Source organism: Ixodes scapularis, unplaced genomic scaffold, assembly GCF_016920785.2.
Source record: "Ixodes scapularis isolate PalLabHiFi unplaced genomic scaffold, ASM1692078v2 PGA_scaffold5__190_contigs__length_132052651, whole genome shotgun sequence".
Taxonomy (NCBI): domain Eukaryota; kingdom Metazoa; phylum Arthropoda; class Arachnida; order Ixodida; family Ixodidae; genus Ixodes; species Ixodes scapularis.
This window is the reverse complement of record NW_024609880.1, coordinates 126,204,384-126,227,180: the sequence shown is the minus strand read 5'-3', so window position 1 is coordinate 126,227,180 and position 22,797 is coordinate 126,204,384. Positions and strand designations below refer to the sequence as shown.

The 22,797-nt window shown below is 46.1% G+C and overlaps 1 protein-coding gene across 1 annotated transcript in view; it reads left to right on the top strand.

The window, feature by feature from the left end:
• The first annotated feature begins 516 nt into the window (after positions 1–516).
• Positions 517–22,797, top strand: part of LOC115332837 (male-specific histamine-binding salivary protein-like) — a 29,059-nt gene continuing 6,778 nt past the window's right edge. Inside the window, exons 1-3 of the mRNA XM_029995328.3 lie at positions 517–648; positions 16,409–16,554; positions 16,630–16,706. Of these exons, the coding sequence (XP_029851188.3) occupies positions 517–648; positions 16,409–16,554; positions 16,630–16,706 (355 nt within the window). The remainder of the gene's footprint in view (positions 649–16,408; positions 16,555–16,629; positions 16,707–22,797) is intronic.

Here is a 22,797-nt window from a genome sequence, read left to right as displayed (position 1 = left end):
GAGATAGACATGCTCGATTTCGGGCCAGCCACGTTGGTCCGCACCAGACCGGGGTGCATTGCGCGATTGCAGCCAAGGCAACGCGGGCACAGGTTCAGGAATTGACCACGGTAGGTGGGTTTGTCGTAGTGTTAAGCAAAATAGCGCTTTAGATGGGCCTCCGAAAATTCCCTTAGTTAATAACTTTTATTTTTGCTTTATTTTTCTACCTTAATTAAAGCTACGACAGTCTACGAAGAAATGTTATATAAGTTCACAATCCTTTGCATGAACTCGCTTTTCTTCTCTCGCTTTACAATAAAATAAATATATTCGACATGACTCAGGAGCTCTAGAGGATGCGATGTTTCAAGAACGCCAACAATTATAAGGAATAAAATAAGATGCAGCTTAGTTCTTTTTGTCTGTTTTAACTGGGAACGAAGTTGCGAAATGTAACCGTCGGTGCATATAAATGTACTCCTGATGATAGATGAGAAGAATCTTATCGTCAAAGTGTCCGAGGCCAGCCCCAAGATGGAGTTTCTTGTATATCTTATTCGTTTGTTCGCCACACTCATCGGGGTGCATTTGGTGGGTAAAAATCGTTTCATAGACGAATACTGGCAGCGGTCCGTACAGCTCGGAGCCTTTGAAAATGCTTGGGAGGTGAGTACCTTCTTTCATATATGATATGTTTTGTCGTTAACTCAATGTCATGACCGTCTGCCTCCATAAGGAGTCCTGCCGCACATTTGTAATATCCCCCATAGAAATCATACTAATTGTGACAACCCTCCAGAAAAAAAAAAACATTAATAAAACGGGTATAAACCCGAGCCGATCTTTGTGCACGTTTGACGGAGAACAAGCGATATAAAAGAGACTCTATATCCTTTTTACGGTATTTACCTTATCAGCTTTCATCTTCTGCACTTTTGCGCAGGAAATAATTTTTTCTTAAAAAGTAGAACAAAAATAACTAATACTTTCTGCGATGTACCGGTTAATTTGGGATAATGCGAGGATATATTTATTTTCTATTTAATATGTACATTATTGACATTGTAAACATAAGCCCTGCAAAATTTGTCATATATGCTGACGACAGTAGCCTATTTTTTTATTCAGATAATAGCGATGATCTTGTCACAATCGCCAATGACACTTCGTTCAAATTTGGGGCATGGGCAAAAGATAACTGCTTAAACATTAATACTGATAACACTAAAGCTACTATTTTTCGACTCAAGAATAAGTGCGTAACTCTAACGAGAAGCATTGTGCTTGATGCTACGCCAATTGAAATCGTTAATAATTTTAAAAGTCTTCGAGTCATATTTTCGGAACATATTTTGTGGGACAGTGACATTAACCAGTAACTTGCAAAATTATCAACCATCATAGGTTTGACATTCTGTAACGGCAAAACACTCCCAGTCAGTGGGAAGCTATGCGGAGGGCAAGTTCGTCTGCTTCTTGCGCAGGGGGTAGCGGTGACGTCAGAACGCCGAGCCCCGATTGGCTGATCGGGACCCCCTATCTGAGCGTCGTCTGCTCCTTTGCAACGTCGTCTGCTCGCAACGTCGTCTGCGTCTGTCTCACCTTTCCTGCGACTTTCGGACGATCTTACGCCAGAAATATGCGTAAGACAAAACTTAAGAACAAATTCGCATTCACGAAACGAAATTTTCGCAAGTTTTGCGCAGGTTACGACGAAATCCTAGGACAGCTCCGAAGCTGTCTTACGCACTTTTTACGATCAAATCAGCATGGCCGACAGCGTCGCGGTCGCGACGATCCACGGACGTTTATTTTTCTACGTGCGCTTCTCACGCGTCCCGACTTCAAGCAGCAAGGAAAAAGTACTTGAAACAGACCACGACGAACAAGAACGCTGGATCCACAAACACCCGGGAAAACCTCCAACGGCCACGATTCCACCGACACCGACGAAGCGAGCTCCGCAGTTAGGCCTAGCAGGCACTCCGCGACTCGGCGACCGTCTGCCGACGACCGGCTGGCGTGCTGAATGGAATATGCCCGCACGACCCTTGTGAACCCTTCCCGTATTATACTTTGATCGCTGACCTCAATTTTAGATTAAGAGGTCAATTTCTTCCTCTTGTTATCTCCTTCTTTCCCGAGGCAACGGTGACTCTCGCCGGTGAATCTTCGACAGACGCAGTAAAGGTAAAGCAGCCATCGCTTTGACTAGCAGACGTAAAGCAGACGACGTTAACTGCGCCAACCCGCCGACGCCGTTACAAAATGAGGGGTCTCGCCGCACACGAAAGGAGGGAAAAAGTATTTGGGAAGGAACTTGCGGACACTAACACGCTCACTCTCGGTTCTTAGCAAACAAACCTCGGCGCCTCGGGACACCTTGCCGGTGAGTCCTTTGATTTCCCTCCTTGATGCGCGTCTGCTAGTTATTAGACAAAAACAACGTACCGCTCGAGTTATTTCGTCGGCCCTCTCTAAAAGGCGAAGTTGAGCTCGCTCGTAAAGACCTGCACTTCCGAAAGTCGCAGGAAAGGTAAGACAGACGCAGACGATGTTGTGAGTAGACGGCGTTGCAAAGGAGCAGACGACTCTCAGATTGGAAGTCGCGATCAGCCAATCAGGGCTCGGCGTTCTAACGTCACCGCTACTTCCTTTCTCATGCGCAGAATACGAAAATGAGCCCACTTGCGAGGCGTATTAATTTACAATTCTTTATTCCATTCTCATCTGAGTTACTGCAACCTCGTCTGGGGTAACACCACATTCACAAACCTGCAAAATTTATTTTTACTGTAGAAAAAATGGTTAGAATAATATGCAACCAGCCTTATGATTTCCATACAGGCAGTTTGTTTAAGAAGTTTAGCTTAGTAAAAATTCATAGCCTTTATGAATACAGATTGATTCTGAGTTTAAAATTAAAAAAAAGGAAACATTATAAATCGTTGTCAACTCTAGCGGCATTGACACCAAATCTACACGTTCACTTAACTAGACACATGGAGTATTGGAAGGTTGTCTACTGTTCTACTAACTATGGTACACAAATGTTGCGATATACCATACCAAAACTGTTAAATTACCTTCTAGAAAAAGACATTTGCATTGACACTATCTCCCTCAAGGCTTTGCGTTCTCTTTATCTGTAGCAGTGATTTACTTCCCCTACTCAAATTATTCTTTAAAATTGAATCAATGCAGATTGTTGGGCTAGTTGGTACTCGGAATTCGACGTCAGGATGGCGCTTAAGACGAGGACAAAAAGGAGACTAGACAACACGGAGCGCTAGTTTAACTGTTATTTTTGAAGAAAAAAAAGGGGGGGGGGACATATATACACTCAAACCGCTTCACCTCACCGTCGCTCGCAAAAACGCAATCTCTTTGTCTAACAGGTTAATGGAGGCAACGCTGACACATTGTGCTCCAAAATGTTTTATCAACTCTGCTTCTATCATTTCCCTGACCGTCTTATCCTTGTGCCTGGCTAGAATCGCGCACGTGTTGAACAAGGGCCTGCATCGACAATCGTGACAATGAACTGAAAGACGACCGTCACGGTAATTATTAACATTCAAATTGTGCTCTCGTAGCCTATCACTTAGGCATCTGCCTGTTTGCCCGATGTACTTTTTACCGCATGACAACTGAATCACGTACACGGCTCCCTCTGCGCAACCGACAAACGGGTTTCCATGCTTCGTGCCACAGCACAGGGGGCCTCCGCGAAAGGGGTTCGAAGGTGTGGGCAAACACGGTCTTGTTTGTAAACAACGTGTCCGTCTATAGCGTACACATAAAGGCACCTTAGCTTTAACAGCTTAGACCGCTTGCGGATACCATCTGTCCATCTGTCTCTCATCAAGAAACGAATATAGTCACGCTGCGCCGGTATTGACCGCGTCATATTTATAGCAGTCGGATTCGCTTTTCGGCCCGGCAAATTTATAAATACACACTAAAGCGCACTACATTTGGGTGCACAATTACAAGGTGCAGCGGTAAAAAGAGAATGTGCAACTTACCTTTTGTTTGGAAACTCCACGTGCGACTGAGCCGGCCGTGTCGGTGCGTCGGCTCAGGAGCGCGGGACGAGATCTACGTCGTGCCGTCGACGCGCAGCTGAGTATCAGTGATTTTGGATTTTATTTTGATTTTATTTTTCTATCAGTCCTAATTTTTCTCAAATAAGTTTTAATCATTTTACGTGGGAAAACAATTGGAATTTTAATTATTAAATCTCCTCTCATTTTCGTCCTTCTCTTATCATGCATTAAACAATCAGTTGTTAGTAAGCGCTTGTCCTGTTCATTCTTTGTCCTGTCCTTGTCCTTTGCGCTTTTGTAATTAAGATGTTTAACCAACTAGCCCAACAGTTAATTTTAGCTCACGCTCGACCTACTCCCGGTGTCTGTCTCATTTTCGGACGGACTGAGGTTCGAACTGAAAAAGACCCATGCACGTTAAGGGTAATGACGCACTGCGAAAAAAAGTGGCCGGGGAGAGAAGCGCTTCCTACGGGCATGAAGGGATTTGCTAGCTTTTCTGCAGAGCTGGGCACTACACAGGGCCTACTAATGCGCAATGATGTGCTTGTTATCCCACGGAGCCTCCAAAAAGAAGTATCAGAGCGACTTCACTGTGGACATCAGGGGGTCGTTCGGTGCAAAGCATGAGCAAGAGATTCTGCGTGGTGGCCCGGAATCAGCAAACAGATACAAGACTACGTCAGCCGATGTAAAACATGCATTCAACATCGACGACCACCCACAGAGCCTCTGCTGCAGACTCCTTTACCCGCTCGCCCGTGGCAAGAACTCGGAAGAGACATTTTCGAGCTCAATGGAAAGAAGTACATAGCAGTCATCGACTACTACTCCAAGTTCATAGAGCTGGAAGAACGTTCACGAACAAACACCGAACACATAGCAAAAGTGTTCAAAGTGTTCAGCCAGATAATCGCGGGACATGGATGCCCAGAAGTACTACTTTCAGACAATAGCCCTCCGTTTCGATCGAACGACTTTCGGCGGTTTGTGAACGAATGAGGAGTCAAACTGGTGACGAAGTCATCACTACGCTCAAAGTAACGGAGAGGCTGAGCGAGCTGTACAAACAGCCAGAAATCTTCTGAGCAAATCACCCAATGTAGCACAGGCTCTTCTAGCCCACAGAACTGCAGGCCCAGAAAGTCTCTCTCCAGCGGAAATCCTCATGGAAAGGATGTTACGTTCAACAGTTTCGACTGCGCCAAATACACTGACACCTCAATGGCACCATGTACGCAAGTATAGGCAACAGTACGGCAATCGAAAAAAAAAGAGAAGCCTCGCCCTACAATTGACGCCACCATACAAGAGATCGCAGTACGATACCTCCTCACTCAGAGGTGTGGATACGCTATTGGCGATCTTTCATCTTCGGGTCGCGGGCGCGCCATCTTTTGCACGAGAAACTTCTTGCTCTGCAAAACGGGGGACAGTGTCGAACAGCCTATGCCGGAATGACGAATTCTTTGGCGATTTCCGAATTGGGCCAGCCACTTTTCTCAACCTCAAAGATCTAAGCGGCTTTCGGTAAACACTACCAAACTCCCATACGACACACGTGTTGTACTTATACTACCAGAGGAGTGAAAATTCCTATACCGCCCATGGAACGCGAACTGGAAAGCCCTGGGAGAGAGGGAGACATTAAACTTTATTAGGCCCAAAGAATATGAACAGGGGGCCTTAGTCTAGGCCCCCTCTGGTGGCATACTCCAGAGAGAACTGGATGTACGCAGCCAGGTAAACTTAATCAAATAATGTGGTGGCTGTAGTGAGCCACTTGGGGTTGGGGGGGGGGGGGGGGGAGGAGGGGGGGGGGGCAAGGAAGGACAGGGGGTGGGGGTTATGGAGGCGTGGGGGAGGGGGATGGCAGATCTATAAGATGTGATGGGTGTTTGGGCGGTCGCCAATGTAGATGCAGAGGAGAGGATCCTCACGGAGTAGACCTCGTAGAAAGTGGACGCGGGCTGGGGTGGGGAGCGTGTTATACCCGTGCCACACGGGCAACTCGAATGCCATTTACAACGAATGACATTCATATGATCGAAGATTCGGCTCGCGATCTGTTGCGCGTGGAACGCCCCACGCTCGGAGTGTGACGCGCTGATTGACCGATCGTTCAAATGTCATTCATTGTAATTTGTGAACGGCATTCGAGTTGCCCGTGTGGCACGGTATTACTTTGGGCGTTGCGGAGGATGGTGCCTTGGTGGCGTGTGTGGTGAGGGTGAAGGGAAGGAAAGACTCGACGGGCTGGTCTATATGACTCGAGAGAAGCTAAGGCCACGGGAAACGTCCGGGCAGATCCGGGGATGTCGGGTGCCCGGTGGAGCGTTTCGCGGGCGAGCAGGTGTGCTTTCTTGTTGCCTGGCATGCCCCCATTACCATGGTATCCAGACGACCTCAACGGGTGATAGTAGGTCGCGTTCCATTTGTTCTGCGATGGCAAGTGGAAGCGAGTTGTGTATGAGTCGCCCGGCAGGCGGCCATAGAGTCGGTGAAGGCGATGGGATTAGACGAGGTAAAAGAGGCTGCGGAGGCGGTATATGTGATAGCCGCTGCAATGGCGTGCAGTTCCGCCAAGCATGGTTCCATGGGAAAAAGAACGGGCGCGTGTATTGTACTGAAATGATATGTCACCCTGGGAGTCCGTGGCGCCATTTGAATCCCCTGGTACCCGGAGGGCTGTACGAAAATCAACATGTCGGCACAGAGAAACCAAAACCGCACAGCAGCGCCATTGTGCTTGGGTGGGTGGGCGGTAGCTTGTGCCACCTAAATTAAAAATAAATATTGTAGCTCTTTTTTCTTGCCCGTGTTGCGTGTTGCTTTGCTAGGATTCTGCTGCTTTGCGGCTGGTTTTCGCGTTTCAATGCTGGTTAATGTGCGTTGAAACGCACACAAGCCAGCATTGAAACGCGAGACCAGCAGCAAAGCAGCAGAAACCTAGCAAAACAACAAAAGTGACACATACACAAAAAATATGCAAGGCTTGTTCTTTTCCGTTTATTTTTATTCAACAGGCAGTAGGAGATGCAGAAAGAAAATTTCTCACTATTTTGCACACAATAATCAAAGAAATTAACAACAAAACAGGATGAAACGTTAAGGTTACATGTGACGAAGGTGGTGATAAGCGTCCTTGCAAAAGCACTTCACTAAATTTACTACTTTTTTTTGAGCATGCATCAATGATCAGCAAGAACTTGTTCATTGAAAGGGTCCTGCAAAATCTGCATGCAAGCGTTGGCTTTTTTTTTTTTTTTTTTTTTTTTTTTTGGGGGGGGGGGGGGTATTTTTACGGGTATACGGGAACTTGTGGTGCCTCGCTGCTCACGTCCTGGCACGGCCGACAACTTCGAATCACCATTTTTATGTCATGATCTAAAACCGGTCACCAGACCCAGTGGCCTGCCTGTCTTTTCACCTTTGTCATCCCCGCATGATCTCGATGCAAGTCGTTCAAAACGTGCTTTCGGTGCCTCGAGGGTAGGATGACGCGTGTTTCCTACATTAAAGGGGTGCGGAAACAAAATGCTTGCACTTTTATTCTTTGTTTAGATGTTGTCCATGTTGTGCCGGCCGCACAGAAACACTTGCCTAGATTAGTTTGCCATGGCTGCAGGCAGAGAAGTTAAGTAATCTAATTTTAAAACGAATGAACAGAGCTCGAGATTGCGGCTGGTGGCGTTCTGTGAAGCTCCGTTCGAATGCCGCCACGTCATATATGCCTCTAAGAAGCAGCGCCAGTTCGCGGCAGTATGGCTCTCTCGTTGAGTTACTTAGTCCTGAGTGTGACTTGGCGGAGAACGCGCTCAAGCTGAGATTGCAGCCAAAACTACAAGCGCAAGCTAGCCCGCGCTCCTGGCTTTGAGGTGTGCCTTTCTAGCGCGAGCGCTCGATCGCTCTACGGACCAACGCTTCAAAACAGCGACCTCGATCTCTCGTGGTTGTGGCATTGACTGCTGTCTCAGCTCCACAGGCCTTCTGCAACGAGCATCCCACACCATCGAGATCGCCGTTATTAGCATACTTCAGGTGGTGCTTGATCTGACAATGCGGGGACCTCTCTTACCGCTCATTCACACTGGAAGCGGATCCGCGTTCGCAACCGCTTTGCGAACGCGGATCCGCTTCCAGTGTGAATGAGCGGTCAAGGCCAACTATATACCCATTGCTGTACTGACGGTTATCTCCACTGATCTCCGCTAGAGGACTGGATGGCGCATTGAGCGAACACGTTTGAACCCACCGGAAGTAAGCGGCTTGTCCCGGAAGTGAGCGCTTGACAGACTTTCCCACTTTTACGAGCGGTGGTCAAACCAGTGTCCAAGACGCTTTATTTGCTTTTGTTTTATCAAGAGAGCCTGCTTGTTGCGCGTTAACAGCTCATGCAGGCCGGAGAAGTCTTGGAAGCCATTTGATGTATGAGAATTCCGATATTCTAGTTGATTAAGTGTACATGCCTCACGTTTAAATGCCTCATTCCCAAGACTGCATATTAAAAAGAATTTTTAAAACCCACGTAGAAATTTAAGAAAGCGTGCATCAAAACATTAACTGAATGCACTATGAAACCCAGCAGACACTCGACTTCCAGGACAAGGATCAAACTTCCGGTGGCTTCACTCACTCCCGACTCAGAGCGCGACTAAGCGCCGTCCAGCGCCTTATAGTAAAGATCAGTGCTTATTTCTGCTTACTGGTTCTCTCGAGCCATACTTTTCCGGTGTGAAACTGCCACGGTGAAGCGAACGCTCGTGGCACGTAAAATACCGTCATGGCCGCAAATGATGTTACGGGCAAGCTATTTAGAGGCCATAGTGTGTACAGCCCTCGGATATTACTACTAGGCAAGAATGCTACGTGTTGACGTCGCCAAGCGGCAAGGTTTGCAACTACAGTACCCTTGACTGTGCAAGAACTGTTGACATCACAAGCGCGATACGTACTACACCTCTTGCTGGCCGACTTTGAAGCGAGGAGTAGAGAGCTCGCGCTCACGTCATTTTGCGTCCGTATCTCTTCCAGCTGTCGAAGTCCACGGTTAGTTCCACTCTGCGACGAAAGTAAGGCTTGAGGTCATCAAAATTTAGTTCTTCCGGCCATCCTTCCATGGTGAGCCTTAAACCTTAGACAACACGGTGTCCTTTCGTGTCTCTCTGCTGTTCTGCTTGCGTATCAATGGGAGTGTTTTAAACATTCCTAGATGGAGAAATTTGATTTTGTCGATTCTTGTAGTTTCTGATTCTTTATCGCCCTTGTCAGACATTGGGAGTCTTGACAGCATGTCTGCGACTACGTTCTTATCGGTTGACTCACACTTTATGTCAAAATCCTACCCTGACAAGATGGTTTTCCCTCGCTGCATTCTTGCTGCAACCGTGTCCGGGGTTCCCTCACTGGGATTGAAGACCTATACGAGGGGTTTGTGGTCCGTCCATAGCGTGAAATGGCGTCTAAACAAACACTGGTGAAATTTATTTACGCCTTCAACAAGACTCGGTGCTTGTTTGTCAATCTGATAGTAGTTTCGTTCTCCTTCGGACAGCGTTCTCGACATGATGGCGATCGACTTCCGTTGCTTGTTGGGTGGTACGTGCCGAAGTGCTGCACCATTGCGATGGCTCGATGCGTCACAGTACAGTTCCAAAGCAAGTGCAGGGTCATAGTGCATTAGCAGACTCCGCTTGATGAGTTGCTTCTTCACTTCGTGGAAGGCTCTTCGGCATGGTCCTGACCATTCCCACCTTCGATTTTTTCGCAGCGGTGCATGTAGCGGATGTAGAATGTAGGCTGTATTGCTGATGAACTTACTGTAGTATAACATCTGAGACTGTGGTGGAAGAAATTGGAATTTTTTTAGTAGAAGCAACAGACACAAAAAGGGACGTCTCAAGGGACGTATCACCCGCTCGCCTGCACACTCACTCTCTCTTCACTTGCTGTAGTATTCAGCAGTCCCAAAAACGACCTTGGTTTTTTTTTTTTTCGCGTCCTTGCTTGTTGGATTGCATCCATCTTCTTAGGATTTGGGTGGATTCCTTCCTTGTGTACGACATGACCTAGGTACTCTATCGGTTCCTGCATAAAGCAGCATTTTTTCCTTTTCCAAGCGAAGGTCACTTTCCTTGAGTTTTTGCAGTACGATGTCCAGGTTTCGCAGAAATGTTTATAGTTCTTGCCAGTTACCACGATGTCATAATGGAAGGCACCTGTGTACGGCAATTTCTCCACAAGCTCTTCGATGACACGTTGGAAGATAGCCGATGCTATGGTTATTCCGAATGGCTCTTGTTGCACCTGATAGAGCCCTTTGTATGCGTTGATCACAGTGAGATTTACTGACATTTCCGCTAAGGGGTTCTGGAAGTAGGCTTGTTTGCAGTCCAGCTTGGTGAACTACTCCCCATGGGCAATCTTCACAGAAAGATCTTCAGTCTTCGGTAGTGGGTACTTATCTGGCTTCAAGGGTGGGTTAAGTGTAACTTTGTAATGCCCGTTTATGCGTACTAGTCCATTTGCCTTCACCACTGGAGCGACTGGAGTCGCCCACTCACTCCTCATAAAAGGCTCGATTATTGCTCTTTCTCAAGACGATCAAGCTCCCTTTCGATCTTTTGTCGGAAGGCATATGGAACTGACCTTGGTTTCAGAAACTTTGGTCGAGAATCTCCATTCACATAGAGTTTCCCCACGCGGTCCTTCTGTTCTTCCGGAGAATCGTGTTTCTGTAGCACACTTGCGAGAGTGAAGGTTTCTGCACGCACGTTGTGTACGTCCTCCCAGTTCACTTGACATTCCTGGAGACATGCCCTTTCCAGTATGGGAGGTCCCCCATTATTCTCCACTTGGATTTCATGACGCTTGACTTGCACGTCATACCGCATCTCCACTTGAACCATTCCTTCTGGAACGATGGGCTTACCGGTATACGGCTTCAGCGTTATTCCCGAAGCTTTCAACTGGAGGTCTCGAAGAATTTCTTGAAACGCTTCCAGGTTGATCACAGCCATGGGAGAACCTGTGTCGGTTTCTTTCTAAAGAGGTTTGTTGCAAATCTTAACAGTTACTGTGATAGGTTTCGGTTAGCTTGAGTCGCTGAAATGAAACAGAGTATCGTCTCCCGAGTTCTGTATGGTGACATGGTTGGTGAAGGTTCGTCTATTCTTTCTTCTTTAATCTTGTTGATCTCGTTTTCTGTCACGGCAAACCATTGTGAAGTGCGCTGTTCTACCACACATTTTGCGAGTCTTGTTCCTTGGAAAGCAGTGTTCAGGGTCGGGATTGCTTTTGCCGCAACGGTGAAATGGGGTCCGGCTTGTGCGAGATTTTCCTTTTCCTTGGCTCGCCTTTTCCAGAAGTGACGTCTTGTATTTCCGCCCTTGTTCGGTCTCGCTCCTTATTTCCTTCCCATCCTTCATGGCTACTTTCATCGAAATGGAAAGATCCACCGCTGCCTTGAATGTCAGCGTCGGTTCAGCCAGCAGCTTTTCGAGAATGTTTCCGTCCTTAATGCCGTCAATGAGCTTGTCTTCAAGTCGGTCTTTGAGGGAAACACCGAAGCTGCTTTGCAGTGAAAGCTGTTTGAGCGCAGCTATAGTCAGCGATAGTTTCGGATTCCAGCTGCTTCCGGTTTTGGAATTCGTACCCTTCAATCGCTCCATTGGGTGTCGGGTCGATGTGGTTCTGCGCTAGTTGAACGATCTGTACGTACGTCTTGATGCTTGGTTTGACAGGTGCCGCCAGGTTCCGTATTAATCCGCACATTTCTCGTCCGACGATAGAGAGAAGAACATCGGCTCGCTTTAAACCCGGAATGTCGTTCGCAAGGAAGAAGACATCGATCTTTTCGACGTACGAAGGCCATGATTCCGATTTCTGATCTAACTCTTTAATTTGCCCGATGCGAGGCATTCTTTAGTTTTGAGATGGGCGTCATTAACGTTATCGCTGTCTCCGTTGTTCCTATGTCGCTCAGTTGTTTATATTTGTCTTCGTCGCATGACTCCTATCTTCGTCGCCATTGTGATGTACCGGTTAATTTGGAATAATGCCAGTGGCGTACCAACTTGTTTTTGAGGGGGGGGGGGGGGCAAACCAGACCATCCCTCCCCCTCCCCCCTTCCCCTCCCCCCCCCCCCCCCCCCCCCTGGGTCGCATATTTTTACTAGCGATGGGCCGAACTTTTTCCGAATCGAAAATTCGGCGCAACTTTTGCTAATTTTTTTCTAAATATTTGTCAATGATTTGTCAAAAATACACTGTTAACAGACTTAACATTGATCTTTACATTTTTCTGACGAAAAAAGGTTTTTCTTTTTCTTAGCATAAATACAACATATTGTGCCTATTGACACAGTTATGACTAAATTAGGTGATATTCTACAAGATAATTGTATCGATGTCGCTTTTGTGTGTTTACTGGCAATTTTAGTGTTTGCTTGCAGAGAGTGGCGTGACAACGAGGTTGGGTAGTAGCCGGCGCAGTCACGAATCACGCTACGAGAGTTTTGATTTTGAGGCTTCATCAGTCCTGCCAGTGTGTTTACATTGTTAAAATAAAGGCATATACTGCGTTCTTACTTTCTCTGGGAGCCACCGTTTTGTGCGCGAAAACGAATGCAACGGTTGCTGAGCCTTCATCAGAAGAAATAGCAATATTGTAAATGTGCATGCTTTTCGATTTGAGTCACTTGACATGAGATTTGCATGAAATCTGTGCGTTTCATATTCGCAACGTGCCTTTTTTAACATTTAAAATTCCGGTTTCTGGTGTTAGGACACACATGGACGTTTAGCAAGATGGAGAGAGTTATGAATGTTGGATGTGCAACGTCGAACATGATAGTTTTGTGTTTTAATAATAATAATAATAGTAATAATAATAATTTTATTTTCACATACTGGAATTCCATTGTGGTGGTGTGCGGGGCTAGGCAGATGGTGAAAACCATTACGCAGAGCGCCTGCCAGCAAGACTTGTACGTAGTTCAACTACTTTACTCAAGTTACTGTAGTTTAACTACTTTTCTGTGTAGTTTAGTAACTTTCAATTACATTTCTATTCTGATAATCAGTAGTTTACTTTAATTACTTTTTCGAGTGACTTCTACTCAAATTACAAATTACTTTCGAATTTTAGTGGTTGTTTTGCCTATCAACAGAGATAAGATGTCGGCAGATCAGCTGATATTTGGAGAGGGCCCGGGCAAGCATGTGGCGTAGAAAAAGGGGGGGGGGGAGGAAGAAAGTTATTTGGATAGTCCGAAACCCCCAAAATTTTAACGAGCCCCCCACTGCAACAACGCTGCTACGAGGCGCGGGGAGCGAACAGACACGACGCAAGAAATGCCGAGTAACTGTGGGAATTAGCGGCGGAGGCTGGCGTTTCTTTGTATCCCGAAGCTCAAGGAGGCATGACGCATTTGAAGAAAGGGCTTGTCCCCGCTTCTCCCCAATGTAGGAATTCTTGCCCACTACAGGAGGTATACACACTACATTCTCAATCAAAGGAAGTAACGAAGTGCAGCACCCGCCCTGAAGTTAATCTGGTGCTCCTGTATAGCTCGTGCTGTCTTTCGAGACGTCATCTGGTCATTTCTCTGAGTGAAGAAAGGGTGGCTATAAGACCGATACAAATAAGTGCCTTATAAGTTGATTGCGTTAAATGGTTCGTCAGCGAGAAAAAAATAATTACTCTATGGCGTATTAGTTGCCGCCATTTCCAAAAACAAAACAAAATAAACTGATGCACCTCCGATTCCTCCTCCATACCGGTCAGTTAAAAAAAAAAAAAAAAAAAAAAAACGCTGTATAGGGATGAAAGGGCATTCTGAAAGAGTGTGTTTTACTTTACTTGGGAAGTGCATCGTATTTTTAGTACTTCACTTCAAGTACATTGTACCCAGTGTACTTACTACTTTACTTGAAGTACATAACCTCTCATTTACTTTGTACTTCCAAGTAGTTTTTAGACGTGCTTTACGCAACACTGTAAGCCATCAAACACTCTCTGTATAATCAAGCTCAGGCAGTGCTAAACCTCAAAGGTGAAATGATACATTCGCAGTACATCCTTGACAAAAAAGAAGTACACAACAATTAGGCATGCAGAAGTAGAACCAGCTATTAAAGCGTTTCCGTGAAAACACAAGCCGCTTGATATTCGGCTAGCAGGATTTTGCGAACGCATCAAAACCTATGTAAGTACTTCCTTGTTAGCATAAAAAAAAGATAAAGGTAACTTCAAAAGGAATTCACAACTTTTTTACGGTAATTAGTATTTTACTGAATTACTTTCCATTTGAGTAAATTCTACTCTACTCAATTTACTTTTGAGGCTAATACGCACTAACTTAACTTAATTATTTTTAGTAACTTGTACATGTCTGCTGCCAGCCCGCCACCATATAAGAAAAAAACAAAACAAACAAATAAATGTACAGAATATAGAAACTACAGAAAGTACGTAAAAAGGAAAGAAAATAAGGGAGGAAACATGTGTCACATTATGACGAGGATGCCAGCTGCATCCCATACATTCTGGCAAGCTCTCGTGACTCTGCCCCCGTTTGACGGCAGTGTGCTGCGCAAACTGAGCGTAATTGTCAGCTGTCATTCAATGGTTCAACTACCTCGTTGCATCAATGGAAAGGTCAAATGAAAATCACGTTATCCAGAATGCACCGTGTCATTTGTCACTCGCGCAGTGGACTGCGTAAATTACTGGTCTATCTTCTGTTCTCGAGGCAGAAAATATTGAAGAGAACCACACTCGCAAAAGCTCACAAACGCACAGCTACCTTGTCGCCTACTCCACACCTCGCCGTAACCGCTGGTCGTACTAAAACTGTGCAATGGTAACCGCGCGATTGCGCGGCGTCCATTTGCGATCCATGGCCCCGTCGCGTTCGTGCGCGTGCGCAGACATTCGCCAAATTTTTGCCGAATCTTTGCCGAACTTTCCTTCAAACTTTCGGCATGTGCGGAACTTTGACGAATCTGAAGTTCGGCAGATTCGGTCCATCACTAACTTTTACGGCGTGTGTGTGTGTAGGCGTTGTAAAAGAGAGGGAGGGGGAGAGAGCCAATTGTGTATGCGCACCCGGGCGCTTTGGTCACTGGCTCCTTTTACGGCGCAGGCGATAGACACCCTAGCAACGACGCTCACGCCAGATTGGCTGCTTGGCAACGCGCGGGAGCTTAAATTTCGGATTCGGGACGGCACGTGTATCACTCGTAGCGCGTTAACCCACCCCCCGCGCCCACGTTCTCCGCGGCGACAGTGTGTGGCTGCTAATTACAAAAGTACTAACCCGCTTAGCACCCCCCCCCCCCCCCCAGTCGGCAACCTAAGCCCCGCTGTCCCCCATGCAGTTCCAAGAGTAGAGTCCCATACCATTTAGTTCAACGATGTTTCGTCAACAACAATAGTTTTTTTTTAGTGTTAATCGTAAAAAAAAAAAAAAAAAAAAAAAAAAAGTCGTAAGTATTGCCAACATGCCTTGACAAAACAAGATGTTCGAGGAAAAAAAATAAAAGAAATAAGCCCACACCATGGATAGAACCCGGGTCTGATACGTATGAGACAGACATCTTATCACTAAGTTACGCTACCGCTTCGGAAACTCGCATTATATCCGCTGCCTATGCTGACGGCGGCAGCGCCTATCTCCACGAACCAGCCAATCCGGCGTGAGCGCCGTTGCTAGGGTTAGTATTTCTTGCGCGTTAAAAATATGCCCGCGCGGGTCAGGCGGCGGTGCCCTTAGTATGTTTTGGGCGCCGCCGGCCAGTGTTTGCCCTGCCCAGTGGCGACCGTTTCAGGGGAGGGGGGGGGGGGGGGGGGCAAATAAACACATGCCTTGCCCCCCCCCCCCCCCCTGGGTTGGTACGCCCATGAATAATGCAAAGATATATCTTAACTGTTTAGGATACAACCGGTTGGTGTTAAAAGCTTCTTTTTTGGTCTGTTACCGCGCCCAGTGTGTTGCTTCCAGGCGTCCCGTGCTACTCCTTGGTTCACCACCCCGGCTCTATCTCTCTCCCCCCCCCCCCCCCCCCTTCTCTTGTCTCCGGTTGCATCTGTCGTTGTTTGGGCTCAATAGGTCGTGTTCGCCATACACGGCGAACACGCACGTAATACACGGCACTTCTAGGTTATTCAAAAACAAATACTGGATCCGACATATATCGCATTTTAACCAGTTCATAGTACTATATTTTTCAGGAAGAAATACGCAAATATCATGTTTCATGTCCCAATTCGATCTGCAACTCACAAGCAGCCAACGCACAACGCACTAAACGTACAGGCCTAATTAAAAACAAAATACTGCGCAAATTTTAATTTATTATTCTTATTATTGCAGGCCATTGGAAATGAAGGAGTATACTACCTCATGCTTGGAACAAGTCATCCTCCATACGATTGTGTTTCTATAAATGTAACAGCGGTGTTTCCTAAGATCGCAATTCATTATGAAGTTACAAAGTATAATGCATCATTCACAGTAAAGTGAGTAGAAGAGCGTTAAATGCTGCTAAAGATTTCCAAGGTATCCCAAAACCCTAACAATACATAACATTTCAGTGAGACCTACACCGGAACAGCTCTTATTCATAAAGACGTACGAGGCGTAGAAAGTACTATTGAATGGATTAAAAACGGTAAGTGCAAAGTGGTAAACGGGTTGAGTAATTTAAACTTGTTTAACTACCTTCACGGGTCAACATTAGGCAAGTATGTAGGTCTAATAGTACATTTCGAATGATTGCAAATGATTGCAAGCAAATAAGGTCCGTGAAATTATGGACGGTTATACATTAAATAAACTCGCTGCAATTAGGGGAAAGGGGTGCGCGTGTGTAATTTTTTTCCTCCTTTCCTTGACATAGTATAAATGTTTAAGGAAACAATCACCCCCTCCCTCCCCCCCCCCCCCCCCCCCTTTAGCCGATTCCAGAAGAGAGATGCATTGAAGATTCGCGAACCAACCTGTTTTTTGAGTAAGCAAGATTTCAAGCACACTCGCGCATTTGGTAAATATTAAAATATGGTACGTCTTAAAGCTATAAGTGACTGTAGATCTTTGAGTAAAATAGTTGCCTCCTTGAAAAGATAAAGACCGTAAATGTTTTCTCGGAGCGTATCTGTCGCTCTCAAAGCTTCCAAAACGCTCCCTTTCCTTGTCGGATTGGGCTACCTCTACGTTGCATTTAATAGATGTTTAAGATGTGTTAACGTACATTTCAACGTAAACAAAGTGAAATTGAGCGCGGAGAATTGGCTAAACAAAGAACAACGTTTTGTGGTACAGAACTTGCACTGAACCAGCTCTTTCTGGGGAAAAAGAAACACACTAAATGTATACTTTCTTTGTACTTTCATGATGCGCTTCGCAAATTATACTTATAGTGTATTTTTAGCTTACTTATAGTAGATAATACTGTAAAACTGTAGATGAATTGATGGGATGTAATGTAAAGCAAATTGATGTTCCAATTGTCGTGGTCATTTGCAACCATGCATGGAAATCATCTGTATGATTAAAGAGTTCTGCCAGTCGATTTCTTTGGGGAGGATAGGCAATAGAATTGTCGCGAATTGTGCTAGCAAGGCGGAAGACGTCCTAAAGTAGGTTTGCAACAAATGATGTACCGCGATCCGCGATGATAGACCGGGGAGTGCCGTGTCTGAGGAGGGTACGGAGGGGCATACCGTCCCCTCCGTACACTACCCTCCTCCTCCCCAAGAGCTGCGCTCTGATACGGCATTACAGAGAATTGTAAACGTCTTTAATTTTTTGTTAAACTGCTTTGGGGTGGAAAGGAGGGTGTCAAATAAAGGGTAAACCAAGCGGCAACGGGTAGTGATCGACCACGGCGAGATAAAGTATGCACTATAGGGGTTGACGAACGGCCATGAACAAGGTGTCTATCATTTGTGCTATTAATACAGGGTTTGTGAATTATCGGGAAGTGGCATAAAGCAGAGTTTTAAACGCGAAGGTGGTCGTAGAAGAAATGGTGATCCTCGGAGTTGCTGTTGCACCTGTTTCGACAAGCTGTGATGTCGCGGGCATTAGTGTCATCAATGCGGCGTCGGCAATATCCGAGGATGTGTTCAGCAGTATGGCAGTAAAAACATGCGAGTAGGTTGTCGCCAGTTCTCCAAATGTCACTACGGCGATGAGCTTGAGTAGTTTGCCTTTGTGATGCACCGTATGGAGTTGGGAATTTTTGGTGGGCTCACAGCGTTCTTGGGAGGAATGCGTGTCAAGGATCTAATTCAGTACCGAGTTGGTCACGATTAGTGGAATGGATGTCTTGGAGCTCACTGGATGACTCAGGAAGCGGGAATGACTCATATAGGCGTCCAAGGAAGGATTGGAGCTCCTCGATTATAATGTGGCAGATCAAGGTTGATAGGTTATAGCCTTTCAACCTGGATCTGGCTTATTATGCTCGAGGAGCTCCCTCCACAGTATTCAAGCTCGCATCTGAATAACGAAAATTTAAGGAGCATGTCAAAGCACAAATAATTAATTTAAAAAAATTGTGCCTTTCCAATTTGGTGAAGAAGGAAGACCGGCGAAGCTCTACTATGGTGGTAATGAAGCAATGGCCGGCCGCAAGTCGGCAAGCCAGAGTAAAAAGGCTGATAGGCTACGCCATCTATGAGCGACGGCGGAAAGCGGACAACCGGCAAACACAACACTGTACAGCTACCGCCATCTATGAGCGACGGCGGCAACCAGAGTTTTGTGTCGACATTTTTTTGCGGGGGCGGACGATCCTGGGAAAACTAGCCCTTAACAGCTCCGCTGTAAAAAAAAACTTTTGAACAACTCCCTGAAGCGTATCTTGGATCACTCACCGACATTACAGTGTCGGTGAACGATCCAAGATACATTTTAGGGAGTCGTTCACTCGCCACTGTCGTGTTGGCGAGTGATCCAAGATGCACTGCAGGAAGTTGTTCCGAAGGCTTCTTGAGAATTTGTGCTTCGACAAGCTCCTCATATATTTGTTATTTGGATGCGAAGTTGGGCACGGTGGAGGGAAATTGGGGAGCTACAATAGAGATTAGCTCTTGCGACAGTTCTTGGAAAAGACGTCAGATCTTGGCTTTCTCACTCATCTGGGGTCTACTCGGCGGTATACAGCCGAAAAGACCCCAGAACTCTGACTATGTATACACCTTTCCAAAAAACGCACCTAGGCCGCCGCCATGTTATGATACTGGTGCGGCTGGTGCGACTCTCGCGCCCTCTATCAGCTAGAAATTTTTTGCCACTCTCTTGGACTGTAAAGACCCGCTCAGAGCGGTTCTCTCTCTACGTTTTTGCGGTTTTGTATTTGACGTTTTCTGGCACCTCCCGAAAGTTTCCACTTAATTTTTTATGCGTGCTGCGTACCCTTTCTGTGTTATCTTCCATTGTGAGAAATAAGGTTGGTAAGTGCCTCCCATTCAAGCTTTTCTGCTCGACATTCACGAACGGCCCTCGACGCGATTTTCCGAGCATTGCTCTCCCCCCTCCCAGAGATAATCCGCGTAGAATCCGCAGTCATCTCCAAACATAGTTTTCCGGGCTGGGGTAGGAAACAGGTCAGTCGCGTTCGCTTCTTTGCCTTTGTGCTGTTGTGAAAAAAGGAAGCTCTCCGCAAAACGTGCCCCAAAACGAAGTTATCTTGGATTCCGTTCGATCGTCAAGATGTGACTGTCGTCGACTGTGACTGTGTTATTTGAGATCTTTCTCAAATAAATTATTTTCAGATAACGCTGCATCGTGTGGTACGTACAATGCATTGTTCGAACGTTAACACTTGCTAAATTGAATGACCGTGTCCTGTCCATCGGTAAACACGTTATTTTTGAGCTTGAAAATGCATGCCTTTCGGCTATCTTCTATAGTAAATTATTTTCGACAGCTAAGCGCTTTGTCGTTTGACATGCGGCGAATCGCGCGGCGCCGTCAAGACTTATTGTAAAAGACAACAGAGAACTACAACTATACATTCCAGTCGCATTCGTTCTCTCGCGCGCGTACCCAACAAAAATAGTTTATAGGTCTTTTTTTTTTTAATGTGGTACAATGCTTTCTCAATGACCTCGGAAAAATACATGCACCATGAAACACAAAATACAGCGGGAAAAGACCAGAATTTAGGCGCCAGCAGTGTTTGAAACTGCGCCTACCGAAATCACAGTCCACTCGGTTAGGGTTAACAGGGACGCCGGTGAGAGCCTAGCCCTGTGAACGGGCTCGAAAACGGCTTGCTGCCCCTGGGGTCAAGTGTTTCTTGGAAAGGTGTATACAGGGTGATTCAAGGAGAGGCCAGGCTCTTTAAATCGACCGCAAAATTCGGTTTCTTCACCTATCGCGCTACGACTTTGTGCAGCGTTGCCCACAGATGGTCCATTTTTTTTGTAAAATTTGCAAAGAGCAAACTTACCTGAGGAAAAAGTAAAGAAAGAAAAAGGCTTAGCTCCTATGGAAACGCAGCGAAGCCACCTGTCTTCAGACAACACGGCGACATTTCGCACGGAAACAAAGTGCTTGGTAAAAAAAAAAAAAAAAATATATATATATATATATATATATATATATATATATATATATATATATATATATATATATATATATATATATATATATATATATATATATATATTTATTTATTTTTTTTACCAAGCACTTTTGAATTATGTGTACACTGTTAAGTTCGCATTTTTAAACTTCAATTTCGGGAATCTTTGCATCGTTGTGGCATTTTGTGATTGCGTGGTTTAAGAAATTTGTGCCGTAATACGTTTTTCATCCGTGAGTTCAGTCTATATCACTGCCATCAATTACAATCTCTGAGCACCATGATGACACATGGTGGGGATGTGTGCTCCAAGAAGCTCCAATGACTTTAATGTCTCATAATTTAAAGAAGAAAAAAAAGAAAAATTAGCCATAGCGCTTGCTGATTCGTTGAATTCGCAGAACAGAGAGATAATAGGACGCACCTAGGCTAGCGCGTGCCTAACGATACTAATTTTTTTTTCGGCTGTTATTTGTGTATATTTCACCGTTCTCGACATGGGCGTTGACGGACATTGCACCGCTGCTTACGCCCCTGCCGGGGTAAGCTTTTTTGTTGTCACGACACTCTATCGCGCTATAGAGGCGTCGATTTAACGCTCATGAAGTCTCGAGAGAACTGTCAACTGTTTGGTCAGAGCAACGACGCAGCAATCGCGAAGTGAGAGACGACTACGCCTCACTCTGATAAAATGTGAGTGTGGGACTCTCGAGCAGCGTTAACTTGCTGATGATGCAGGGCGCTGCTTTGTCGTTGAGAATCTTTGTCCTGCGAACGCCGGCGAAAACGTTCCTGTGCTCGGCGTATACCTAGGCAGCAGGGCCTGTCAGCGACCGCCCGCGCAGCATCGCAACCTTTCTGGAGCCTACTGGCAGTCTGCGAGCGCCGACGATTTATCGTCGCGACTTGAATGGGAGCATTTTATGAACTCCTGCGGCGAACATGAAACACCGCGAACATGAACTGCCGCGAACATAATCCCCACGACGGCGAACCGCCGGCGCTCGCAGACGGAGGGTTCCGATGCTGTGCGAACGGTTGTTGGAGGACGCTGCGAAGGGTATACGCCGGGCGCTGGAACGGCTTCGAAGCCATTCGAAGGGCAAAGGATTCGCGACGACCAAGTAGTGTCTTGAATCTTCAGTAAGCTAACGGGGATCGAGAGTCCCAAGCTTACATTTCCACAGAGCGAGCGCGGCCGGTCAGATCGAGGCGCAGTCAGCACTCGCGTCGCGATTGCTACGTCGTTGCTCTGCCTACACCAATGACATGTGCACCGGCATTCGAAACCACCCTCTCGAGACTTTATACGAGTCCAATAGACGGCTTTATAGCGCGATAAACCGTCGTGACAAGAGTAAAGTTCACCTCTGTAGTGGCGTAAGCAGCGGGTTTATGTTCGTTGACGCCGCGTCGAGAACGACGAAATATACACAAAAAAATTTAATATATTTAACACAGCAGGCAGAAAGAAATACAAACATGGCAGGGACACGGACAAAGTAGAAGGCGCAATACGAAATACATATACTTACAAAATACACTGAAAACGACAGATAATTAGAGCTAAAAAACGGAAGATTGAGATGACGTCAACGCCGAAATAAGGCAATGCGCAGGGAAAGCAGCCGGCAAAACTGCAATAGTCCTATAGGCAGCTAAGGACGCTTTTGTGATCGCGGGTGTATAGCCGCGGCGATGTACGCCCCGTTAACCTGGCTGAAGAAAATTCTCGCCCCGATCGAGCGCATGAATGACTCTTCCACTTTCCTACATCTGCAGTAAAAAAAAAAAAAGGGTCGCGGCCTACAGCCTAAGCAAACCATTGAGCCGACTAAAAAAATTAGATGGTCGCGAGTCTATAGCTCTGGAGACATACATCCCTCTATAGCCGGGTCGGAGGCTACAGCTTCGGTGACATAGAACACTATTGAGTCGACTAAAAAAAATTCAATGGTCGCGATTCTATATTTTTAGGGACATACACCACTCTATAGTTGGCTAAAGCAGATTTAATGGTCGGGGGCCTATAGCTTTGGTGACATAAAACGGGATGAGGACGATTCGTCACATGCGCACTCGTCACAGGACGATTGGTTACAGGACGATTCGTCACATAGGAACATTCGTCATAGGATGACTCGTCACGCGGGCAACTGGTCACATC